The following is a 19340-nucleotide window of genomic DNA, read 5'->3' as shown; positions in this document are numbered from 1 at the left end:
CTGAAAAAAAGACACAAGCGACAGAGAAAGAAATGAGCTTGTAAAGAAGCCGTGGACTGCAAACCATATTAATGATTGAAATTCCTTTACTTTGAAGGGTTGGATCCTTTGAATGTGGTATGGAAGCCATTATATTGGACAGCATTATTTGGACATTCTCAGAAAGAGGCTTAGAGGCATCTGATGACTTTTACATGACAGTGAACTCAACATAAGGCATATGATTGGTCAATATTCATGAATTCCATTCATTCTGATTGGTCAAACACTGAGAGTGCATTCTTAGATCCATCATCTGCTGGATTTGATGCACTTAAATGAACCATATAGTTTACAGTTGAATAATATGTAAATGAAAAACAAAGCATGTTGAACAGACTGTTTGGTGTGCAGACCGAGCGTGTCTGGTCTGGAGCTGCCTGACCTCTTTAGCGCTGAATGAGAATGAGAATCTAACAGGAGTGCTATGAGAATGAGAATAGTAATCATCACTGTTTCCAGCTGGTCTGCCTGGAGGAATATAGACGTGGGCTGCATCACCGCTCCCACATGTCAACATCACAAATGCTCTTCTTCGCTCTCATAACTCCGTTCCTCACTGTAGGTTCTTGTCTGGTAGGGGAGCCGGAACCGGGGGGGCCCCAGGTTTGCCTTTCTCCACTTTCAGCCCACTCAGCCAAACTTAGTCAGACGGTATTAAAATGTATACTTGACTCCCAATGACAAGTGCATTTCTGATATAGGCTATATTTTGCTGTAGTTCTAATATCAGTATATCAGTATATTATTTTTTCACAAACAAATGGATATTGATTATGTAGAGTGATAATCAATCAATTTTTGATTTTATACATTTTATTTGTAATATCTTGATCATTATTTCTAGTAAATTTGTGTTAGATTATTAATATTTTAATTTTACATGATTGGAAATAAAAAGAATAAAAGGTGATATAAAAATATTCTACAATTCTGACTGATGCTGATAATAGATAAGTAGATAAAATAATGTTTTGGCAGATAACCGTTAAATGGCTGATAATTGCTGACAATTAATAATTCAATATCAGGTAATATCTACTATTGTTTGAAAGTTTGGGGTTGGTAAGATTATGAATGTTTTTAAAATATTGTGAAATATTTTTACAATTTAAAATAACTATTTGTTTTTAAATATATTAATTTAACTTAAAAAAATAAATAAATTAAATAAAAAAAATAACTCTAATACTGATTTAACTTAAACTTAAATAAGCTTAAACTGATTTGGTCAAGAAACATTTCTTTTTATTAACAATGATAAAAATGTGGTGCTGCTTAATATTTATGTGTAAAGTGTGATTTTTTTTCAGTATTCTATGATGAATAGAAAGTTAGAAAGAACATTTAGCATTAGTGTCTTTTTTACATTATAAACTTATATATTATATACTTTACTGCAGGGCCGTAACCACCATAGACACTGAGGGGGACAAGTCCCTCCCAATAATTAGAAATGACAAAACTGCCCCCCCCCAATATTTGTTTTAAAAGTAACATTTTTAGGCTGGAATGAGTGAGCTGGCCAATCAAATCATAGAAGGTGGGGCTTACTGTTCACAGAACACGTGTGTGAATTCCAATGAGACACTTTCATTTTAGTAGTGAAAAAGTATGTGGCAAGTGACATGTTACAGATGTATCATGCATCCCTAAAAACTATTTGAGCCATACTGACTTTATATAATTCAGTGCCAAATAAGCACAAGCTAATTCATATTCATGAGCACAGCCTTATCCATGTAGCGACGTCACAACCCGCCAGTCTTTCTCCCAATCTAAAACTTGTTCTCATCTCTCACAATGTTTTAGAACAGCCCTCTGTATTTGAACTCTGATTCACCCTCTGATTCACCCTGCCAGCTCTAAGGAGATGGTGGAACAGGTCAGAAAGGGTGTGCTTTTTAGATTCCCCCAAAAGACCCAGAAGAGCCCCGGCTGTGCATGGCATGCTATCTGTCCTTTCAGTTTATTTAGATGGAGTGGACTGATTAACTTTGTGTGCTCTTTAGAACAAAGGTGCCCATTCTTCGGCCTGTGCATTGTTTGGCATTGGGCTATGTTGCTCTCAGAGTCCTCTGCTGATGTCACAACCCATAGCATACTTGGCATGGCTGGCAATCTGAGAGAGAGCTGCAGTATGAGAGAGGAATAATGCTGCCTTAATAAAATGCTCAACAGAGGCTAGATAGATCAGCTGCTCTCCTCTCTCTTTTTCAGTGACCTCTGTCTGCATTCTTTAGGATGTAGAAAAAGTGGGAATAGAGGGGGAAATCTGTTGGTGTGAGTTGTTAACCTTAAGGAACTAACCTTAATGGGCACTGAATGGTATTTAACCATGCTCCTGAGAGTACCAGATGGGCTCTTACCCTGGCTATACCTCTTCTCGCACTCCAGTCTTCATTTTTTTTTCTCTTATTGCTTCTCTCTCTCTCTTTGTTTTTCTCCCTCCTCTCTTTCCTGTTGATATATTGTAGCTCAGATATGTTGTGTTATGTTGAGAAATTAATACTTTTATTGAGCAAAGATGCATTAAACTGACCAAAAGTGACACTAAATACATTTATAATGTTTAAAAATATTTCTATTTCAAATAAATACTGTTATTTAAAACTTTTTATTCATCAAAAAAAAAAAAAAAAAAAAAAAAATCCTTTGTTTCCACAAAAATACTGTGTAAACTGTTTTCAACTGATAATAATAAGAAATATGTCTTAAAGCACCAAATCAGCATATTAGAATGACACTGCAGTAATAAATTATGTTTTAAAATGTATTAGAATATTTCTGTTCAATATTAGTATTTTTACTGTATTTTATTATTATATTATATTATATTATATTATATTATATTATATTATATTATATTATATTATATTATATTATATTATATTATATTATATTATATTATATTATATAAAACGGTTAGTTCCTGTCCTTGATTCTGATTGGTCAAACACGGCTATGACCGCTTCACCCAACGGTTCTGTGTCTCACTACACAACACTCTTAGCAACCACTCTTATCAATGTAAACTGTATGTTCTCAATTGATATTGTTCATTGAAGCTTACTGTATTATGTAGAAAAGCATTGTGAGTGAGCGAGTTTATTACCTGCATTCAGATTTAGCATTTTCCTTCAGGTCAGTCCTATGTTCATAATAAAACATCTGTTTAAATGTCCGATACATTATCTTGTCCTTTTAACAGTTAAGGAGATTTCCCGTGACTGACAGCGCTAGTCAAAGACTGACACACTCATAAAGAGAGTCTTTGCTGCCATCTAATGGCATAATAATGTAACTTCTGTTGCTGTTCATGGTCAGGGACTATTTTTTTCTGGCGGAAGGAAGGTTTTTAGTGAAACTTTACTTCATGAAAGTTGCAGAACTTGCATTGATACATATTTTTGGCTTTAATATTTGTATTGTGCGGTAACCGTTTTATAAATGTAATAAGGTACTCTTGTACCTCATTGCTTACATTATATTAATTATATTATATTATATTATATTATATTATATTATATTATATTATATTATATTATATATATATATTATATTATATTATATTATGACCAGGACCACAAAACCAGTCATAAGGGTCAGTTTTTTGAAATTGAGATTAGGACAATATTTGGCCGAGATATAACTATTTGAAAATCTGGAATCTGAGGGTACAAAAAAAATCAAAATATTGAGAAAATCGATTTTAAAGTTGTTCAAATGAAGTCATTAGCAACACATATCCACTCACAAAAATATTTTTTTGATATATTCACATTAGGAAATTTACAAAATATCTTCATGGAAAATGATATTTACTTAATATCCTAATGATTTTGGCATGAAAGAAAAATCGATCATTTTGACCCATACAATGTATTGTTGGCTATTGCTACAAATATACCAGTGTGACTTATGACTGGTTTTGTGTTCCAGGGTTACATAAAAACAACATTGTAACATTTAAAATAGACATTTGGATAGATTTTGTCACCATTTATAGTTGTGGCAGAAAATCAAATCAAATGGTCTCTTTTCCCATGGGGGAAGTTAAGAACTTCTTAAATTTCCTAACCTGTTGAGTGTGTTGTATTTCCTAATAGCTGCTTGTAGGTATAGCACAAGCATAATTATTTTGGTGAGACTGTCAGCATATTAAGAACCACTCCAGATATCAAGCAGTCTGTTATAACCTCAGGCTTCCTATATCTTTGTCCCTTCAACATCCCTGTATTTCTTAATGACTTCACCTCAAAGAGAGTTGAAAGGTGGCCAAAAAGACATGCTTACTAAAAACTCACTCATTATTCAATGTCTTGAAAGAGCAAGAATTCTCCCTCCCCCCACATTAGTAGTCTATACACCCGAGCGACAAGGGAGCGAAGATAGCTGACAAATTTTTGACATGAGGGTTCTGACAGGAACAGCAAGCGCGTCTATTCGGTAGTTAATCTTAATATGCATTTAATGAGAACAATAAACGTGACCTGCCCATGGCGTCTCACCTCTAGTGAATATTTCATATGTCTGGAGACGCGGTGGTACACACAGACGACGACATTGAAGCCAGAAAAGGCATACTTAATGAAGCTCTGCATGCATAGTACATTTATCATATCACCGTTGTTTTGATTTTGCATTCATGAAGGATGCGAAAGAGTTGATTGCATTGTCTGTGTCGTGTTAATCTCATTTGCTTGTCTCCTTTTCTTTTCCTCCAGCATATGTATGATTGAGAGCTCCCAGAGGACGTCCCGCAACCAAAAGAGTTTGTGCAGCCCAATGGCTGTGATCCATGGCAGCTGCATTGCAGCAAGCACTTCCACGGCATCTTATAGCAATCGCATGACCTTTATGACTTTTCCAAGGCGGCAATGAGGAGTCTGTTGCTTAGTAGATAAGTCCAGGGGCACTTAGGGCTTAATGAATCGATGTTTCTGGATTGCTGATGGGTCTGATGTATCCTCACCTCTGAATCTCAGGATACAATCAGCCCTGTGCTCTCTGATAGAGGAGCTAACGTGGATTAGTGATACCGGGGCTCTCAATGGCTCACTGATAACAGCAGAAGGTACCTGTGTCTTGACAAGCTACTCTTTGTGAAATGGCGTGGATCGAACTGCGCCACTATTTGCAGACATAAATAGGTAGAGAGGAATTAAGAAGCACAGGAGTTAATTAAACAAATCTTGCAGCAATTGAATGGCGGTTTTATTGAGTGTTTTCTCAGAGCCGAATTGTTTCCTTGTGGTACAACATGCCCAATAGATTTGCCTGCCATGATGTGCTTTTTCAGTACCTGTCTATACTGTGATAGTTCACTCAAAAATTTACCTTATTTATTTTTTCAAACCAATATGTGTATATTACTTTTTAATTCATAAAACACAAAAAAAGGTGTTAATGAAGTATAATGAAAGTTAATGAGGGATGAGGCTGTCATGATCCACAACAATACAAATAAAAAAGTAAGTATCGTAAAAGTGGTACATATGTGGTACATTGACATATGTGCTACATTGCTTTATGAAAAGATTTTTAAAGTCATGTGATAGCTAGGGTTGGGTATCGTTTGAAATGTAATGATTCAACAAAAATCAACAGGCTAAAGAACATTTACACAAGTAACTTTTGTCTGTGGTTTAAAAATACCATAGCAAAAACAACTAGCCTAACTAATATAAATTTCAAGCAATTTTAAAGATAAGTAAACACTCAGGAACTTAAAAAGAACAAATAAACAAATTATCAATCACAAATAAATACAACTGAACAAAGATATGATTGAAATAAACAGTGTTTTAAAATTTTCAGGTAGGCTATTGAGGCACAGAAACTGTAATCAAATGAAAAATAACACTTAATAATACACTTTATGTAACTGATAAATTACATACATTATAAATATAGTTTCAAAATTCATTGATACGGAGCCCCGCACATGGGTTGGCTAAATCGTGTGTACGCTTTACTAAGTTGTTCCCTCGATTTATAAATCATGCGCTCGATTTACTAATTCGTTCCCTCGATTTACTAAATTGTACACACTGTTTACTAAGTCGTTCCCTTGATTTACTAATTCGTTCCTTCAATTTACTAAATTGTGCACCCGCTTTACTAAGTCGTTCCCTCGATTTGCTAAATCTTGCACATGATTTAGCAAATCGAGGGAACGAAATAGTAAATTGTGCGCAAAATTTTGTAAATTGAGAGAATGAATTAGTAAATCGTGCACACTATTTACTTTTTTCCTGTATGTCATGTGCGGGGCTCCGTACATTCAGTCAAGAATAGTGAGTGAATTTTCCCTATCTTCTGTTGTTTGATTAATGTTATCATAGAGACGGCAACAGGAATATTAGGCTGTTGTCACTTTAAGAGCTGCACGGATCCAATATTCTGTTTTCTTGGTCAGCTGTTTACGTTCACTTAAGACATAACCGACTAGTGTCTATCACGCACTATACAGTATGAGAGGTGGCTTTCTGTGTGCACGTTTTGGATGTGTGTACAGCACAGAAAACTTTGTGTGGGTCTTCTTGCACTTGAATGGTTTAAAGTCATATTAAAATGCACACAAAGGAATCAATAAGAGGAATTGAAATTTTTATTTTATAACAAGTATCCGATTCCTTATCCGATTCCACGGATTTTCGTTTCCCAACCCCAGTGATAGCTGTATATTGTATATTAATATGTATACATAAAGAAATACAATAAAATTTAAATCAGTAAAACAATAAAATAAAATGTAAATCATAATTCACTGAAAATCTTACAAAAATTTGTCATTTATTTAAAATCTTCACATAAGAGATAAATTAAAGGATTAGTTCACTTTCAAATTAAAATTTCCTGATTATTTACTCACCCCCATGTCAACCAAGATGTCCATGTCTTTCTTTCTTCAGTCGAAAAGAAATTAAGGTTTTTGATGAAAACATTCCAGGATTATTCTCCATATAGTGGACTTCAATGGACCCCAAACGGTTGAAGGTCAAAATTACAGTTTCAGTGCAGCTTCAAAGCGTTCTACGCAATTCCACATGAGAAATAAGGGTCTTATCTAGAGAAACCATTGCTCATTTTCTAAAAAAAAAAAGAACAATTTTATACATTTTAACCATAAATGCTCATCTTGAACTAGCTTTGAACTAGATTGAACTGAAGTTTGAACTAAATTGTCATATACAATGTGCAAGTATATAACAATTAGTTCAAACTTTAACCTGTGGAGGGCAGTAATACACTTAGCAGTGTCTACACTCCTGGAATTCTAATAGAGAAGAAGAAGAAGAAGAGAGCTAGTTCAAGTTGAGCATTTATGGTTAAAACGTATATACTTTTTAATTTTTTTTTAGAAAATGAGCAATGGTTTCTCTAGATAAGACCCTTATTTCTCATCTGGGATCGTGTAAAATGCTTTGAAGATGCACTAAAACTGTAATTCTGACTTTCATCCGTTTGGGGTCCATCGAAGTCCACTATATGGAGAAAAATCCTGGAATGTTTTCATCAAAAACCTTAATTTCTTTTCGACTGAAGAAAGAAGGACATGGATATCTTGAATGACATGGGGGTGAGGAAATTATTAGGAAATTTTACTTTGAAAGTGAACTACTCCTTTAATCATTATATGCTGAAAATAATCACATAATAAATACAAATTTAAATCGTTATTCAAAATCTTCTCACGATATCAAAATATAAATTGTTCTCTAAAATGGTCACATAAGAGATAAAAGTTTAAATCGTTATTCACTGAAAATTGTGACAAAAGATCAAAATTTGAATCATTATTCACTGAAAATCTTCAGGTAATAGATTAAAATGTAAAAATATTTGTTCACTGAAAATCTTCACATTCACCCCAGTTGTTCGTGACACTCATGAGAGAGTAGCAATATTTGATTTGTGAATGAATTGTTCTTTTCAGTTGGATCTTTTTGATCTCACTAAAATAGAAGATTATTTGTGAAAAATACATTTTTGTCTGTCCCTCACCGAAAAATATTAAATGAAATGCAAGACATATAAGTTATACTGACTATTTTTATGGCCCTTTTGCATCCTCATTCACTTCTGTTATATTGAACATTTTTTCACCTTTTGTGTTCCATGGAGGCGAGTAAATACTTGCTTTTTTTGGCCTAATTTACATTTCTTTAAAATGTAGATCTGTCACTTTTAAGCTTATGGAAACAAGTTATTAGTCACAGATTAAGAGCCTCCATTGTCTACTCCCCACTGCCATCTTTGTGTCAACGTGTTTCTCTTAATTCACATCCACGACTAGTTGAGTTTGGATAATGTCCCTGTTCTGTATTTCAACCCTCTGTAGATGGTGCCAAACTCTAATGCTTTTATAGAGAAGACTTGCATCATGCTATAAGGCCTTCATGGCTAGTTCTTCTGTGAAAATAAATGATTGAGGGAGCAACAAAACAGACTCCCATGATGCAGTGCTGAGCTCTGTGGTCCTGCGCTCCTTAGATTTACTGCCCATCCTGACACTTCATCACTTTACCCCCGCTGTGTGTGTATGTGTAGTTATTGCACAGTGGGACTGCCAGGAGTTACCGCCACACTCGCAGAGACATAAACACACACATGATTAGTTTGAGTTCAAGATGCCATCAGTTGTCTCTAACCGGTGTGGATCCCAGAGCTGTTCTCACTATCGCTGTTAAAATTGTATGAGTAAAATAATTTTGCTTTGGTTGATTGTTGCCGCTGTGTTCATAAATCAAACATGTTCTTCCCTTGCCCTATGATGATACTTTGTGCAATGATAAAGTGGTTCAATAAACTCGTACCTGCATTCACAGACTGCTGTGTAATTTGTGAGAAGCTGTTGAGTTTGTTTGTTTCTTCAGAGGACAATGTTTTTGGATCTATAGCCATGTGGGACTATATAAGTGCAATAAGGTTCACTCTTTCGGCTTCTCTCTGTCTATCTCTCATAATCCAGTGGATCAGTTTGTCTGCACAACTCCTGCCATCGCAGATATTGTCATCCTGGTTGATGGATCTTGGAGTATTGGAAGAATCAATTTCCGTCTGGTTCGCATGTTCCTTGAAAACCTGGTCAATGCCTTCGATGTGGGAATAGACAAAACCCGGATTGGTGGGTCCCAAGAATTCATTCTTATTCTTAATCAATCAATGTTCTGACCTAAAAATAGGACCACTTGTTAATTTAGATGACTTTTCAATTGATCTATAAAGTGCCAATGTGTTCCCTGGATGTGTTATTATTTTTTAGGACTGGCCCAGTACAGCGGAGATCCAAGAATTGAGTGGCACTTGAATGGCTTCAGCACAAAAGATGCAGTAATAGATGCTGTCAAAAACCTGCCTTACAAGGGAGGTAACACTCTCACAGGTAATTTGCTGTGTTTTTCCAGACTTTTTCCATTGTTCCAGAGACTTGAAAGCGTATACTGCGCCTTGTGAAACAGTTCACAACCAGTTCTATCATCGTACCGATGTACAGATTCTACATTACTGTAGGGTTTAATTCACATAAACAACTGCTCTGTTTCATTTTGTGTGCAGATTTTGAGTTTAATTCACTAAACGACCAGTCCAACATGACCAGGCACTATAGGCGCTATTTAGTATTTCTTGTATTTGTGACTTTATTTCTTGTACTTTAATCACAACTTCACTTTTTGTAATTGCAATTTTATTTCTCACAATTGCGAATTTTTCTTGTACAGGTGCTGGTCATATAATTGGAATATCATCAAAAAGTTGATTTATTTCACTAATTCCATTCAAAAAGTGAAACTTATATATTATATTCATTCATTACACACAGACTGATATATTTCAAATGTTTATTTCTTTTAATTTTGATGATTATAGCTAAGGAAAATCCCAAATTCAGTATCTCAGAAAATTAGATTACTTAAGACCAATACAAAGAAAGGATTTTTAGAAATCTTGGCCAACTCAAAAGTATGAACATGAAAAGTATGAGCATGTACAGCACTCAATACTTAGTTGGGGCTCCTTTTGCCTGAATTACTGCAGCAATGAGCCGTGGCATGGAGTCGATCAGTCTGTGGCACTGCTCAGGTGTTATGAGAGCCCAGGTTGCTCTGATAGTGGCCTTCAGCTCTTCTGCATTGTTGGGTCTGGCATATCGCATCTTCCTCTTCACAATACCCCATAGATTTTCTACGGGGTTAAGGTCAGGCGAGTTTGCTGGCCAATTAAGAACAGGGATACCATGGTCCCTAAACCAGGTACTGGTAGATTTGGCACTGTGTGCAGGTGCCAAGTCCTGTTGGAAAATGAAATCTGAATCTCCATAAAGTTGGTCAGCAGCAGGAAGCATGAAATGCTCTAAAACTTCCTGGTATATGGCTACCTTGACCTTGGACCTCAGAAAACACAGTGGACCAACACCAGCAGATGACCAAACCATCACTGACTGTGGGAACTTTAAACTGGACCTCAAGCAACATGGATTGTGTGCCTCTCCTCTCTTCCTCCAGACTCTGGGACCCTGATTTCCAAAGGAAATGCAAAATTTACTTTCATCAGAGAATATAACTTTGGACCACTCAGCAGCAGTCCAGTCCTTTTTGTCTTTAGCCCAGGCGAGACGCTTCTGACACTGTCTGTTGTTCAAGAGTGGCTTGACACAAGGAATGCGACAGCTGAAACCCATGTCTTGCATACGTCTGTGCGTAGTGGTTCTTGAAGCACTGACTCCAGCTGCAGTCCACTCTTTGTGAATCTCCCCCACATTTTGGAATGGGTTTTGTTCAAAATTAAAAGAAATAAACATTTGAAATATATCAGTCTGTGTGTAATGAATGAATATAATATACAAGTTTCACTTTTTAAATGGAATTAGTGAAATAAATCAACTTTTTGATGATATTCTAATTATATGACCAGCACCTGTAATTCTGACTTTAAATCTAACAATTGTGACTATTTCTCATAACTGTGTCTTTGTAACACACAATTGCAACATTTTTTTGTATTTGCGACATTATTTCTTGTACTGTCATTACGAATTCACCTTTTGTAATTGTTACTTAATGTCTTACACTTGCAACTTCATACATAAGAACTGCAACCTTATACCTCATAATTGTGAGTTTATTTCTTATAATTGTGTCTTTGCAACACACAATTGCAAAAATTTGTATTTGCAACATTATTTCTTGCACTGTTGTTGCAAATTCACTTTTTGTAATTGCAACTTTGTCATAATTGCAACTTTTTTGTAATTGCAAAAATCTCAGAATTGCAATTTCATTTTTCTCACAATTGCAATTTTCTCGTAATTGTGATTTTATATCACACAATTGGGTTACACTTTTTTTCTCATATTTGCCACTTTATTTCTTGTACTGTAATTGCAACTTTTTGTAATTGTAACTTATTATTTACAATTGCAACTTCATACCTCAGAACTGCAACCTTATGCCTCATAATTGTGAGTTTATTTCACATAATTGTCTTTATAACATACAATTGCAACATTTTTGTATTTGCAATATTATTTCTTGTACTGTAATTACAACTTTGTCACAACTGCAACTTTCTTGTAACTGTGACTTTATATCAACAATTGTTACTATTTCTATAATTTCATTATTTTCTCATAATTGCAACTTCTTAACTGACAGTTGCAATTTTTTTTCTCATATTTGCCACTTTATTTCTTGTGCTATAATTCCAAGTTCACTTTTTGTAATTGTAACTAAATATCTTACAACTGCTTCCTCATACCTCAGAACTCCAACCTTACTGTATACCTCATAATTGTGAGTTTATTTCTCATAATTGTGAATTTATATCTTGCAATTTTTCCTTTACTTCTTATTTTGAAATTCTTTAATTTAATATTTTGATCTGTCTAGGTCTTGCTCTTACCTACATCCTGGAGAACAGCTTCAAACCTGAGTCTGGGGCTCGTGCCGATGTTCCCAAAATTGGAATCCTGATAACCGACGGCAAATCCCAGGATGACGTTATCCCACCTGCTCAGAGTCTGAGAAGTTCTGGAGTCGAGTTATTTGCCATTGGTATTAGAGGATTCCTAATGCATCTTTGTGTAGACTAGAACTTTTCAGCGTTAATTTATGAACTTTATCACTAATAATTATTTGCAAAATCTGCCGAAAGATTGTAGACTGTCAACACGATACATTATCAACACTGGCTATCTCCAGAAATGTGGAATATGACCTTTTTGAATATGTGTGGTTGTGCGTAGGTGTGAAGAATGCTGATGAGAATGAGCTGAAGGCCATCGCCTCTGAACCAGAGGACACACACGTTTATAACGTGGCTGACTTTAGTATCATGAGCACCATAGTGGATGGTCTGACCAGGAAGGTGTGTGATGGAGTGGAGCAACAGGACAAAGAAATTAACCGTGAGTGTTTTATCTGCTGTTTAAACTTCCATTTCTGATGTGTGGAATGGGATCTAATGTCTCATGATTCCCTCATTGACAGGAGATTCTTCCACTGAAGAGACTGTGTCCCCACCCCAGGACTTGGTCATTTCTGAGGTGACTGCACACAGTTTTCGTGTGTCCTGGACTCATGCACCTGGAAGTGTGGAAAAATATCGGGTGGTTTACCATCCAACCAGAGCAGACATTCTGGAAGAGGTGACCAATCAGAGACTTTATGCTCTGTCACAGCTTTCTATATCTACTATATCTAATCTCTCTCCCTCATACTTAAAAGGATAATTAGTGCAAAAATGAAATTTCTGTTTTCATTTACTTGACCTCATGTTGCTCCAAACCTATATGACTTTTTTTTTTTTCCATGGAAAGACAAGAGACAATATTTAGGACCCGAGCACCGATGGTGTAAGGACCCTATTGTAATTGCTCTGTCAATTCTTCTTCTTCTCCAACATGAATCACATTTTTGAGGGCCTAAACATGCTCGAAAACTCATGAAACTTTGCACACGCTTCAAAATTGGTGAAAATTTACGTCTGATATGGGTTACAGAATTAGGTGTGGAAAAATGGCTTGATAGCGCCACCTACTAAATTTCAATAAAGCGTCCTTCATGCTACGTTTCATGTACAGGTATGAAATTCAGTAGACACATGTAACAGCCCAGTCCCTACAAAAAAAAGTCCTTGGGTGCAAAACCCAACAGGAAGTGAGATATTTTGAGTTTTCTCTGCAAAATGTTTGCAGTTTTTGCCATTTCCAGACGTTGTACTTTAACAAACCCCTCCTAGAGATTTTATCAAATCAACATCATATTTGGTCAGTCTAATCTGAAGGCCTTTGTGATGTTAAATTGCAAAGATCTTGAGTTTTCCCTGAAGGGCGTGTCCGTCGCGGCCTGACAAAGTTCGATGTTTCGCCATGAAACAGGAAGTTGTTGTAACTCGGGCATACAATGTCGGATCTGCCACAAACTTCACATGTGTGATAAGAGTCCTGGCCTGAAAACATCTACATGCAAATATTCAGTTACAATCATAGCATCACCTGAGGGCAACAGGAAATGACATCTTTTACACTGTGATTAACTCCTCGTAGAGATTTAACCAGAACCACATCATACATGTGGTCTGTCTAATCTTAAGGCCTTAGCGATGTTAAATTGCAAAGATCTTTTTCGCTGAAGGGCGTGTCTGTGGCGGCCTGACAAAATCTGATGTTTTGCCATGAAAGAGGAAGCTGTTGTAACTCAGACATACAGTCCTGGCCTAAAGACATCTATATGCCAATATTCAGTTACTTATAGCGCCACCTGTTGGCAACAGGAAGTAGCATGCTTTGCACTATAATTTCTTCCCTGGAACACATTTCAAAATGCCATGAAGTTCCAAACATGCTAGAAACACGTTAAATCATGCAAGGAGAAGGAAGTTCAACACTCTTATTTCTAAATCTAATCTACAGTAATTTTTGCTTATTAGTATGGTTGAATTAGATCATTGGTCAGTAGCAAAGACATTGGTTAATAAAGTGAGATTAAAGTGAGACACTTTTTTCTCTCAACATGGGGACAGGAGAGCTGTCAGTCTCAGACATAAATGTGAAAAAGTAACAGATATTTTGTTGTAAATTGAAAAAGTAATGCGTTACTCGAAAAAGTAATCTGATTACGTAACTCAAGTTATTTGTAATGCGTCACCCCCAACACTGGACCCCACTGACTTTCATTGTATGGACAAAGACATTTTGTGTGAAACTTTAGTTTTCTTTTGTGTTCTCAAAACATCTTCTTTTGTGTTCCACAGAATAAATAAACGAATACAGGTTTGGAACAACATGAGGGTGAATAAAAATTGACCGAAAGGGTAAAAGACAACAATGTGTTTGGGAAGATAGATGACCTTATTGTCAGAGGTCCTACTACTCATGTCAACTGATGTTCTCCAAATGTTCAGCAGTCAGTCTTTTAGAAGTCATTTTTGTTCTTTTCTTTCTTTAAAATAAACACCATTTGTTTTGATATTTTGTTATCTACAGCAATGACAGTCTTACATTTTTAACTGTGGCTTAAATGTCAAAATACTTCTTAGTGCCAGTTTATTATGCTTCTTTTATCTCCTTTGTTCTATTTCTAGTTTTGTGATGAGTGACAGCACAATACTATAAATATTATGTGTTGCACTTTGCCACGTTATTTAACACTGTTGAGGCTTTTGGTCTTATTTTTTCATAATCATTCTTCAAACTGCTGTGCTGGGTGTCACAAACTGCTGTTGTCTTGCTGTACAGATTGCGGTGGGCGGCACAGAGAATTCAGTTGTCCTGCAGAATTTGAACTCTCTGACTGAATACGAGATTGCTGTGTTCGCTGTGTACCGCAGCGCAGCGAGTGACGCTCTCAGAGGAAACGAGATCACACGTGAGTCATCCTCAAAACTTGCCATAACCAACATTGACTACTGAACATCTCAAAGCACATGTGTTACAGGCTTGTGTCCTTCACGATTTCACTGTAAAACAGTCATTACCCACAAACCACATGCTTATATATTTTTCCTAAATACCCTTTACTGTGGAATTCTATCAGCACCTTCTTATATACAGTGTTTATTTCCTAACCACTACTTTATAGCAAATGTCTGTCAATCATCTCAGCAAGGCAGGACTGAAGTCTGCAGTATTTAGTGAATGATTAAGATGTTTGAAGTTTTTGGTTTGTGGTAGAAGAAAGTGTTGTGGTAAAGACTGTCCATGTGTACTTGTTCCAGAAGAAAAATCTATTTCTGTCACACTCCATCAAAGCCATCTCTAACTATCACACTCTTCCCAGAATCCAACTCAGAACGCACTTCATCCATTCAGCGCAAATACACACATATCCAGACTCTGAAAAAAATACTCATGACAAACATACACTGCAAAAAATTGTTTTCAGAATCAGTATTTTTCCTCAGTAAAACAAGATACATAAATAAGAACATTAAATTAAAAGCTAAATGGTATTAGATATTAAAACATGTTTTTTTGAAATATAATTTCTATTTAAAATACTGTTATTAATATATTTTTTTAAAGTATTAAACACATTTTATTAGAATTATGCTTAAAAAAAGTTTATCTTAAAGGGTTAGTTCACCCAAAAATGAAAATTCTAAGACTCTCGTTCATCTTCGGAACACAAATTGAGATATTTTTGATGAAATCCGATGGCTCTTAATTTACACTTTCAAATGCTCAGAAAGCTACTAAAAACATATTTAAAACAGTTCATGTGACTACAGTGGTTCAACCTTAATGTTATGAAACAACAAGAATACTTTTTGTGTGCCAAATTTGGGCGATTTCAAAATACCGCTTCATGAAGCTTTGAAGCTTTACGAATCTTTTGTTTCGAATCAGTGGTTCGGAGCGTGAATCAAACTGCCAAAGTCACATGAACACATGTTTCGAAACACATATGACGTAACGAAGCCTCCTATACTGAAATCACATGACTTTGGCAGTTTGATACACGCTCCAAACCACTGATTCGAAACAAAAGATTCGTAAAGCTTCGAAGCTTCATGAAGCAGTGTTTTGAAATCGCCCATCACTAGATACTGTTGAATAAAGTCTTTATTTTGTTTTTATGCCACACAAAAAGTATTGTATTGTACACACAGTGTACACACTCACACACATGCAAACACAAACAAAACATGTCTGACTGTCCATCTACGTTAAGTATTGATGTCTGATTTGTATGTATATGTGTATCTCAGTGGCTCTACCCACAGTGAGTGATCTCGAGCTGTACGAAGTGACAGAAAACAGCATGAGAGCCCGCTGGAGGGATGCAGAGGGGGCTTCTGGGTACATGATCCTTTACGCTCCACTGAGCAGTGAGACTACAGATGAAAGAGAGGTGAGGCTGCAAATTGTCTTTGTGAGTGTGCCTGTCTTGTGTTTGAGTAAACGTTAAGCCCGCGCTGGCATGATGACACTTCCACCAAAATAGTAGCTTCAGTGTTACACTCTTTTCATGGAAGCTGTAGAAGAAGAATAACAATCATCACGTTTGAGTTCCCTTGGTTGCACTTTTTTATCTATGTTTCAGCAGCCTTTATACTGCTCTAAAGGTGTTGCTGTTGTTTTTGTGATGCAGCTAAAGGTGGATGAGACGGTGACTGATGTGGAACTGAAGGGATTGATTCCTGACACAGAGTACACCGTTACGGTCTATGCCATGTTCGGAGAGGAGGCCAGTGATCCTGTTACTGTTCAGGAGACCACCAGTGAGTGTCCGGGCCAGTCTGTTTTAAATTTAAACATGCAATGTGTTTTCTTTCAATCTCTGTTTATATAATGTCCAGTGTTTAATGGTTCTGTTTTGAATTCTGCAGCACAGAATAATGAACAATAACACAATAATGAGTTTAAAGGTGACCCAAGTAATGGTATAGATAAATACAATAATACTTCAATAGTTTTAGTCTTTTAATAATATTTTAAATATATCTCAATATTTATGTATTTGTTCTGAAATGGCTTAAAATGAAAGTTTTAATATACACTACCATTCAAAAGTTTGGGTTCAGTAAGGTTTTTAAAGGGTTAGTTTACCCAAAAATGAAAATTATGTCATTAATGATTCACCCTCATGTCGTTCCAAACCCGTAAGACCTCCGTTCATCTTCGGAACACAGTTTAAGATATTTTAGATTTAGTCCGAGAGCTTTCTGTCCCTCCATTGAAAGTGTAGGTACGGTAGACTGTCCATGTCCAGAAAGGTAATAAAAACATCATCAAAGTAGTCCATGTGACATCAGTGGGTTAGTTAGAAGTTTTTGAAGCATCTAAAATACATTTTGGTCCAAAAATAACAAAAAATACGACTTTATTCAGCATTGTCTTCTTCTTCTACGGCGGTTGGCATCCAGCTTATTGGTGCATTACCGCCCCCTTCTGCTCCGGAATGTGATGCTCCCTCAGACTGTAAACGAAGCTCGGGCGCACTACATAACACGTCATCAGCGTCACTGTCCGGAGCAGAAGGGGGCGGTAATGCACCAATAAGCTGGATGCCAACCGCCGTAGAAGAAGAAGAAGCAGCAGCGTCACTGTGGATATACACAGACCCGGAAGAGAAGACAATGCTGAATAAAGTCGTAGTTTTTGTTATTTTTGGACCAAAATGTATTTTAGATGCTTCAAAAACTTCTAACTAAACCACTGATATCACATGGACTACTTTGATGATGTTTTTTATTACCTTTCTGGACATGGACAGTGCACCGTACCTACACTTTCAATGGAGGGACAGAAAGCTCTCGGACTAAATCTAAAATATCTTAAACTGTGTTCCGAAGATGAATGGAGGTCTTAAGGGTGTGGAACGACATGAGGGTGAGTCATTAATGACATAATTTTCATTTTTTGGATGAACTAACCCTTAAATCCTTTTATAAGATGTACTTTTTGGTCACAAAGGCTGCATTTATTTGGTAAAATACTGTAAAACAGTAATATTTTGAAATATTATTACAATTTAAAATAACTGTTTTCAATTTTAGCAACCTGTGATGGCAAAGCTGAATTTTCAGCATCATTACTCCAGTCTTCAGCAGTGTTGGGCACGTTACTTTAAAAAAGTAATTAGTTATAGTTACTAGTTACTTCTCACAAATTGAGTTAGTAACTGAGTTACATCATTATAAAAGTAACTAATTACCAGGGAAAGAAACTATTGTATTACTTTATAAAAAAAAAAAAAAAAAAAAATCAAATATGTTGGATATACTTGGATGCCCCCAAATATTGAATATGTTAAATAAATGAAATGGACACTAAATAGAAAAAAAATATTATAAAACAGTATACACTAATCTACACTATTTTAATGTTGCTGTGGGACAATGACACCTATCAAATTCAATATATTATTGACCACAACTGGCCAACAAATATGTCTAAAAATAAATTATGCTTGATCCGACTCGACTCATGATCGCTCTTGCTCGCATGAATTTTCTCTGTACTTTACTACATGCTGGTAGCCATTAAAGAAAACATATTTAGTTTCATATTTATGTTTAAAAAGGCCTATTATAATGTTATTTTTTTAATTTCATCTATTTGATTATGAAAAGTGAACAGCATGAGTAAGAGGATATTATAAGATGCACAATATATCGAGAGACGTGGAATGGGCCAGACATGATTTTGATCTCTTCATTAAGTTTTGTCTTGTAGAAAGCATTTCTTTAAAGTGAATTTCGTTTTGTAAAAATTGTATCTTAATTTTAAAGGTGCCATTGAATGTTTTTTTACAAGATGTAATATAAGTCTAAGGTGTCCCCTGAATGTGTCTGTGAAGTTTCAGCTCAAAATACTCAAAATATGATTTTTTTTTAATTAATTTTTTTAACTGCCTATTTTGGGGCATAATTAGAAATGTGCCGATTCAGGCTGCGGCCCCTTTAATTGCTCGCGCTCTCCGCCCCCTCCCGAGCTCTCGACTCTATCATTGCATAAACAAAGTTCACACAGTTAATATAACCCTCAAAATGGATCTTTACAATGTGTTCGTCATGCATATTGCATGCATACATCGGATTATGTGAGTATAGTATTTATTTGGATGTTTACATTTGATTCTGAATGAGTTTGATAGTGCTCCGTGGCTAACGGCTAATGCTACACTGTTGGAGAGATTTATAAAGAATGAAGTTGTGTTTATGAATTATACAGACTGCAAGTGTTTAATACTGAAAATAATGACGGCTCTTGTCTCCGTGAATACAGTAAGAAACAATGGTAACTTTAACCACATTTAACAGTACATTAGCAACATGCTAACAAAACATTT

The 19340-nt window shown here is 35.8% G+C and overlaps 1 protein-coding gene across 6 annotated transcripts in view; it reads left to right on the top strand.

The window, feature by feature from the left end:
- col14a1a (collagen, type XIV, alpha 1a) overlaps nt 1-19340 on the top strand; it is a 168931-nt gene that overhangs the window by 39449 nt on the left and 110142 nt on the right. For all 6 annotated transcript variants that reach the window (XM_048152204.1, XM_048152198.1, XM_048152199.1 and 3 more), the window contains 8 exons: nt 9017-9172; nt 9311-9430; nt 11934-12098; nt 12290-12451; nt 12534-12691; nt 14783-14912; nt 16255-16397; nt 16638-16767. In XM_048152204.1, coding sequence (XP_048008161.1) covers nt 9017-9172; nt 9311-9430; nt 11934-12098; nt 12290-12451; nt 12534-12691; nt 14783-14912; nt 16255-16397; nt 16638-16767 — 1164 coding nt within the window. The remainder of the gene's footprint in view (nt 1-9016; nt 9173-9310; nt 9431-11933; nt 12099-12289; nt 12452-12533; nt 12692-14782; nt 14913-16254; nt 16398-16637; nt 16768-19340) is intronic.

The sequence above is a fragment of the Megalobrama amblycephala genome, linkage group LG13 (assembly GCF_018812025.1).
Source record: "Megalobrama amblycephala isolate DHTTF-2021 linkage group LG13, ASM1881202v1, whole genome shotgun sequence".
Taxonomy (NCBI): Eukaryota; Metazoa; Chordata; class Actinopteri; order Cypriniformes; family Xenocyprididae; genus Megalobrama; species Megalobrama amblycephala.
The sequence above is the reverse complement of the archived record's forward strand: the minus strand, read 5'-3'. Positions and strand labels throughout refer to the sequence as shown.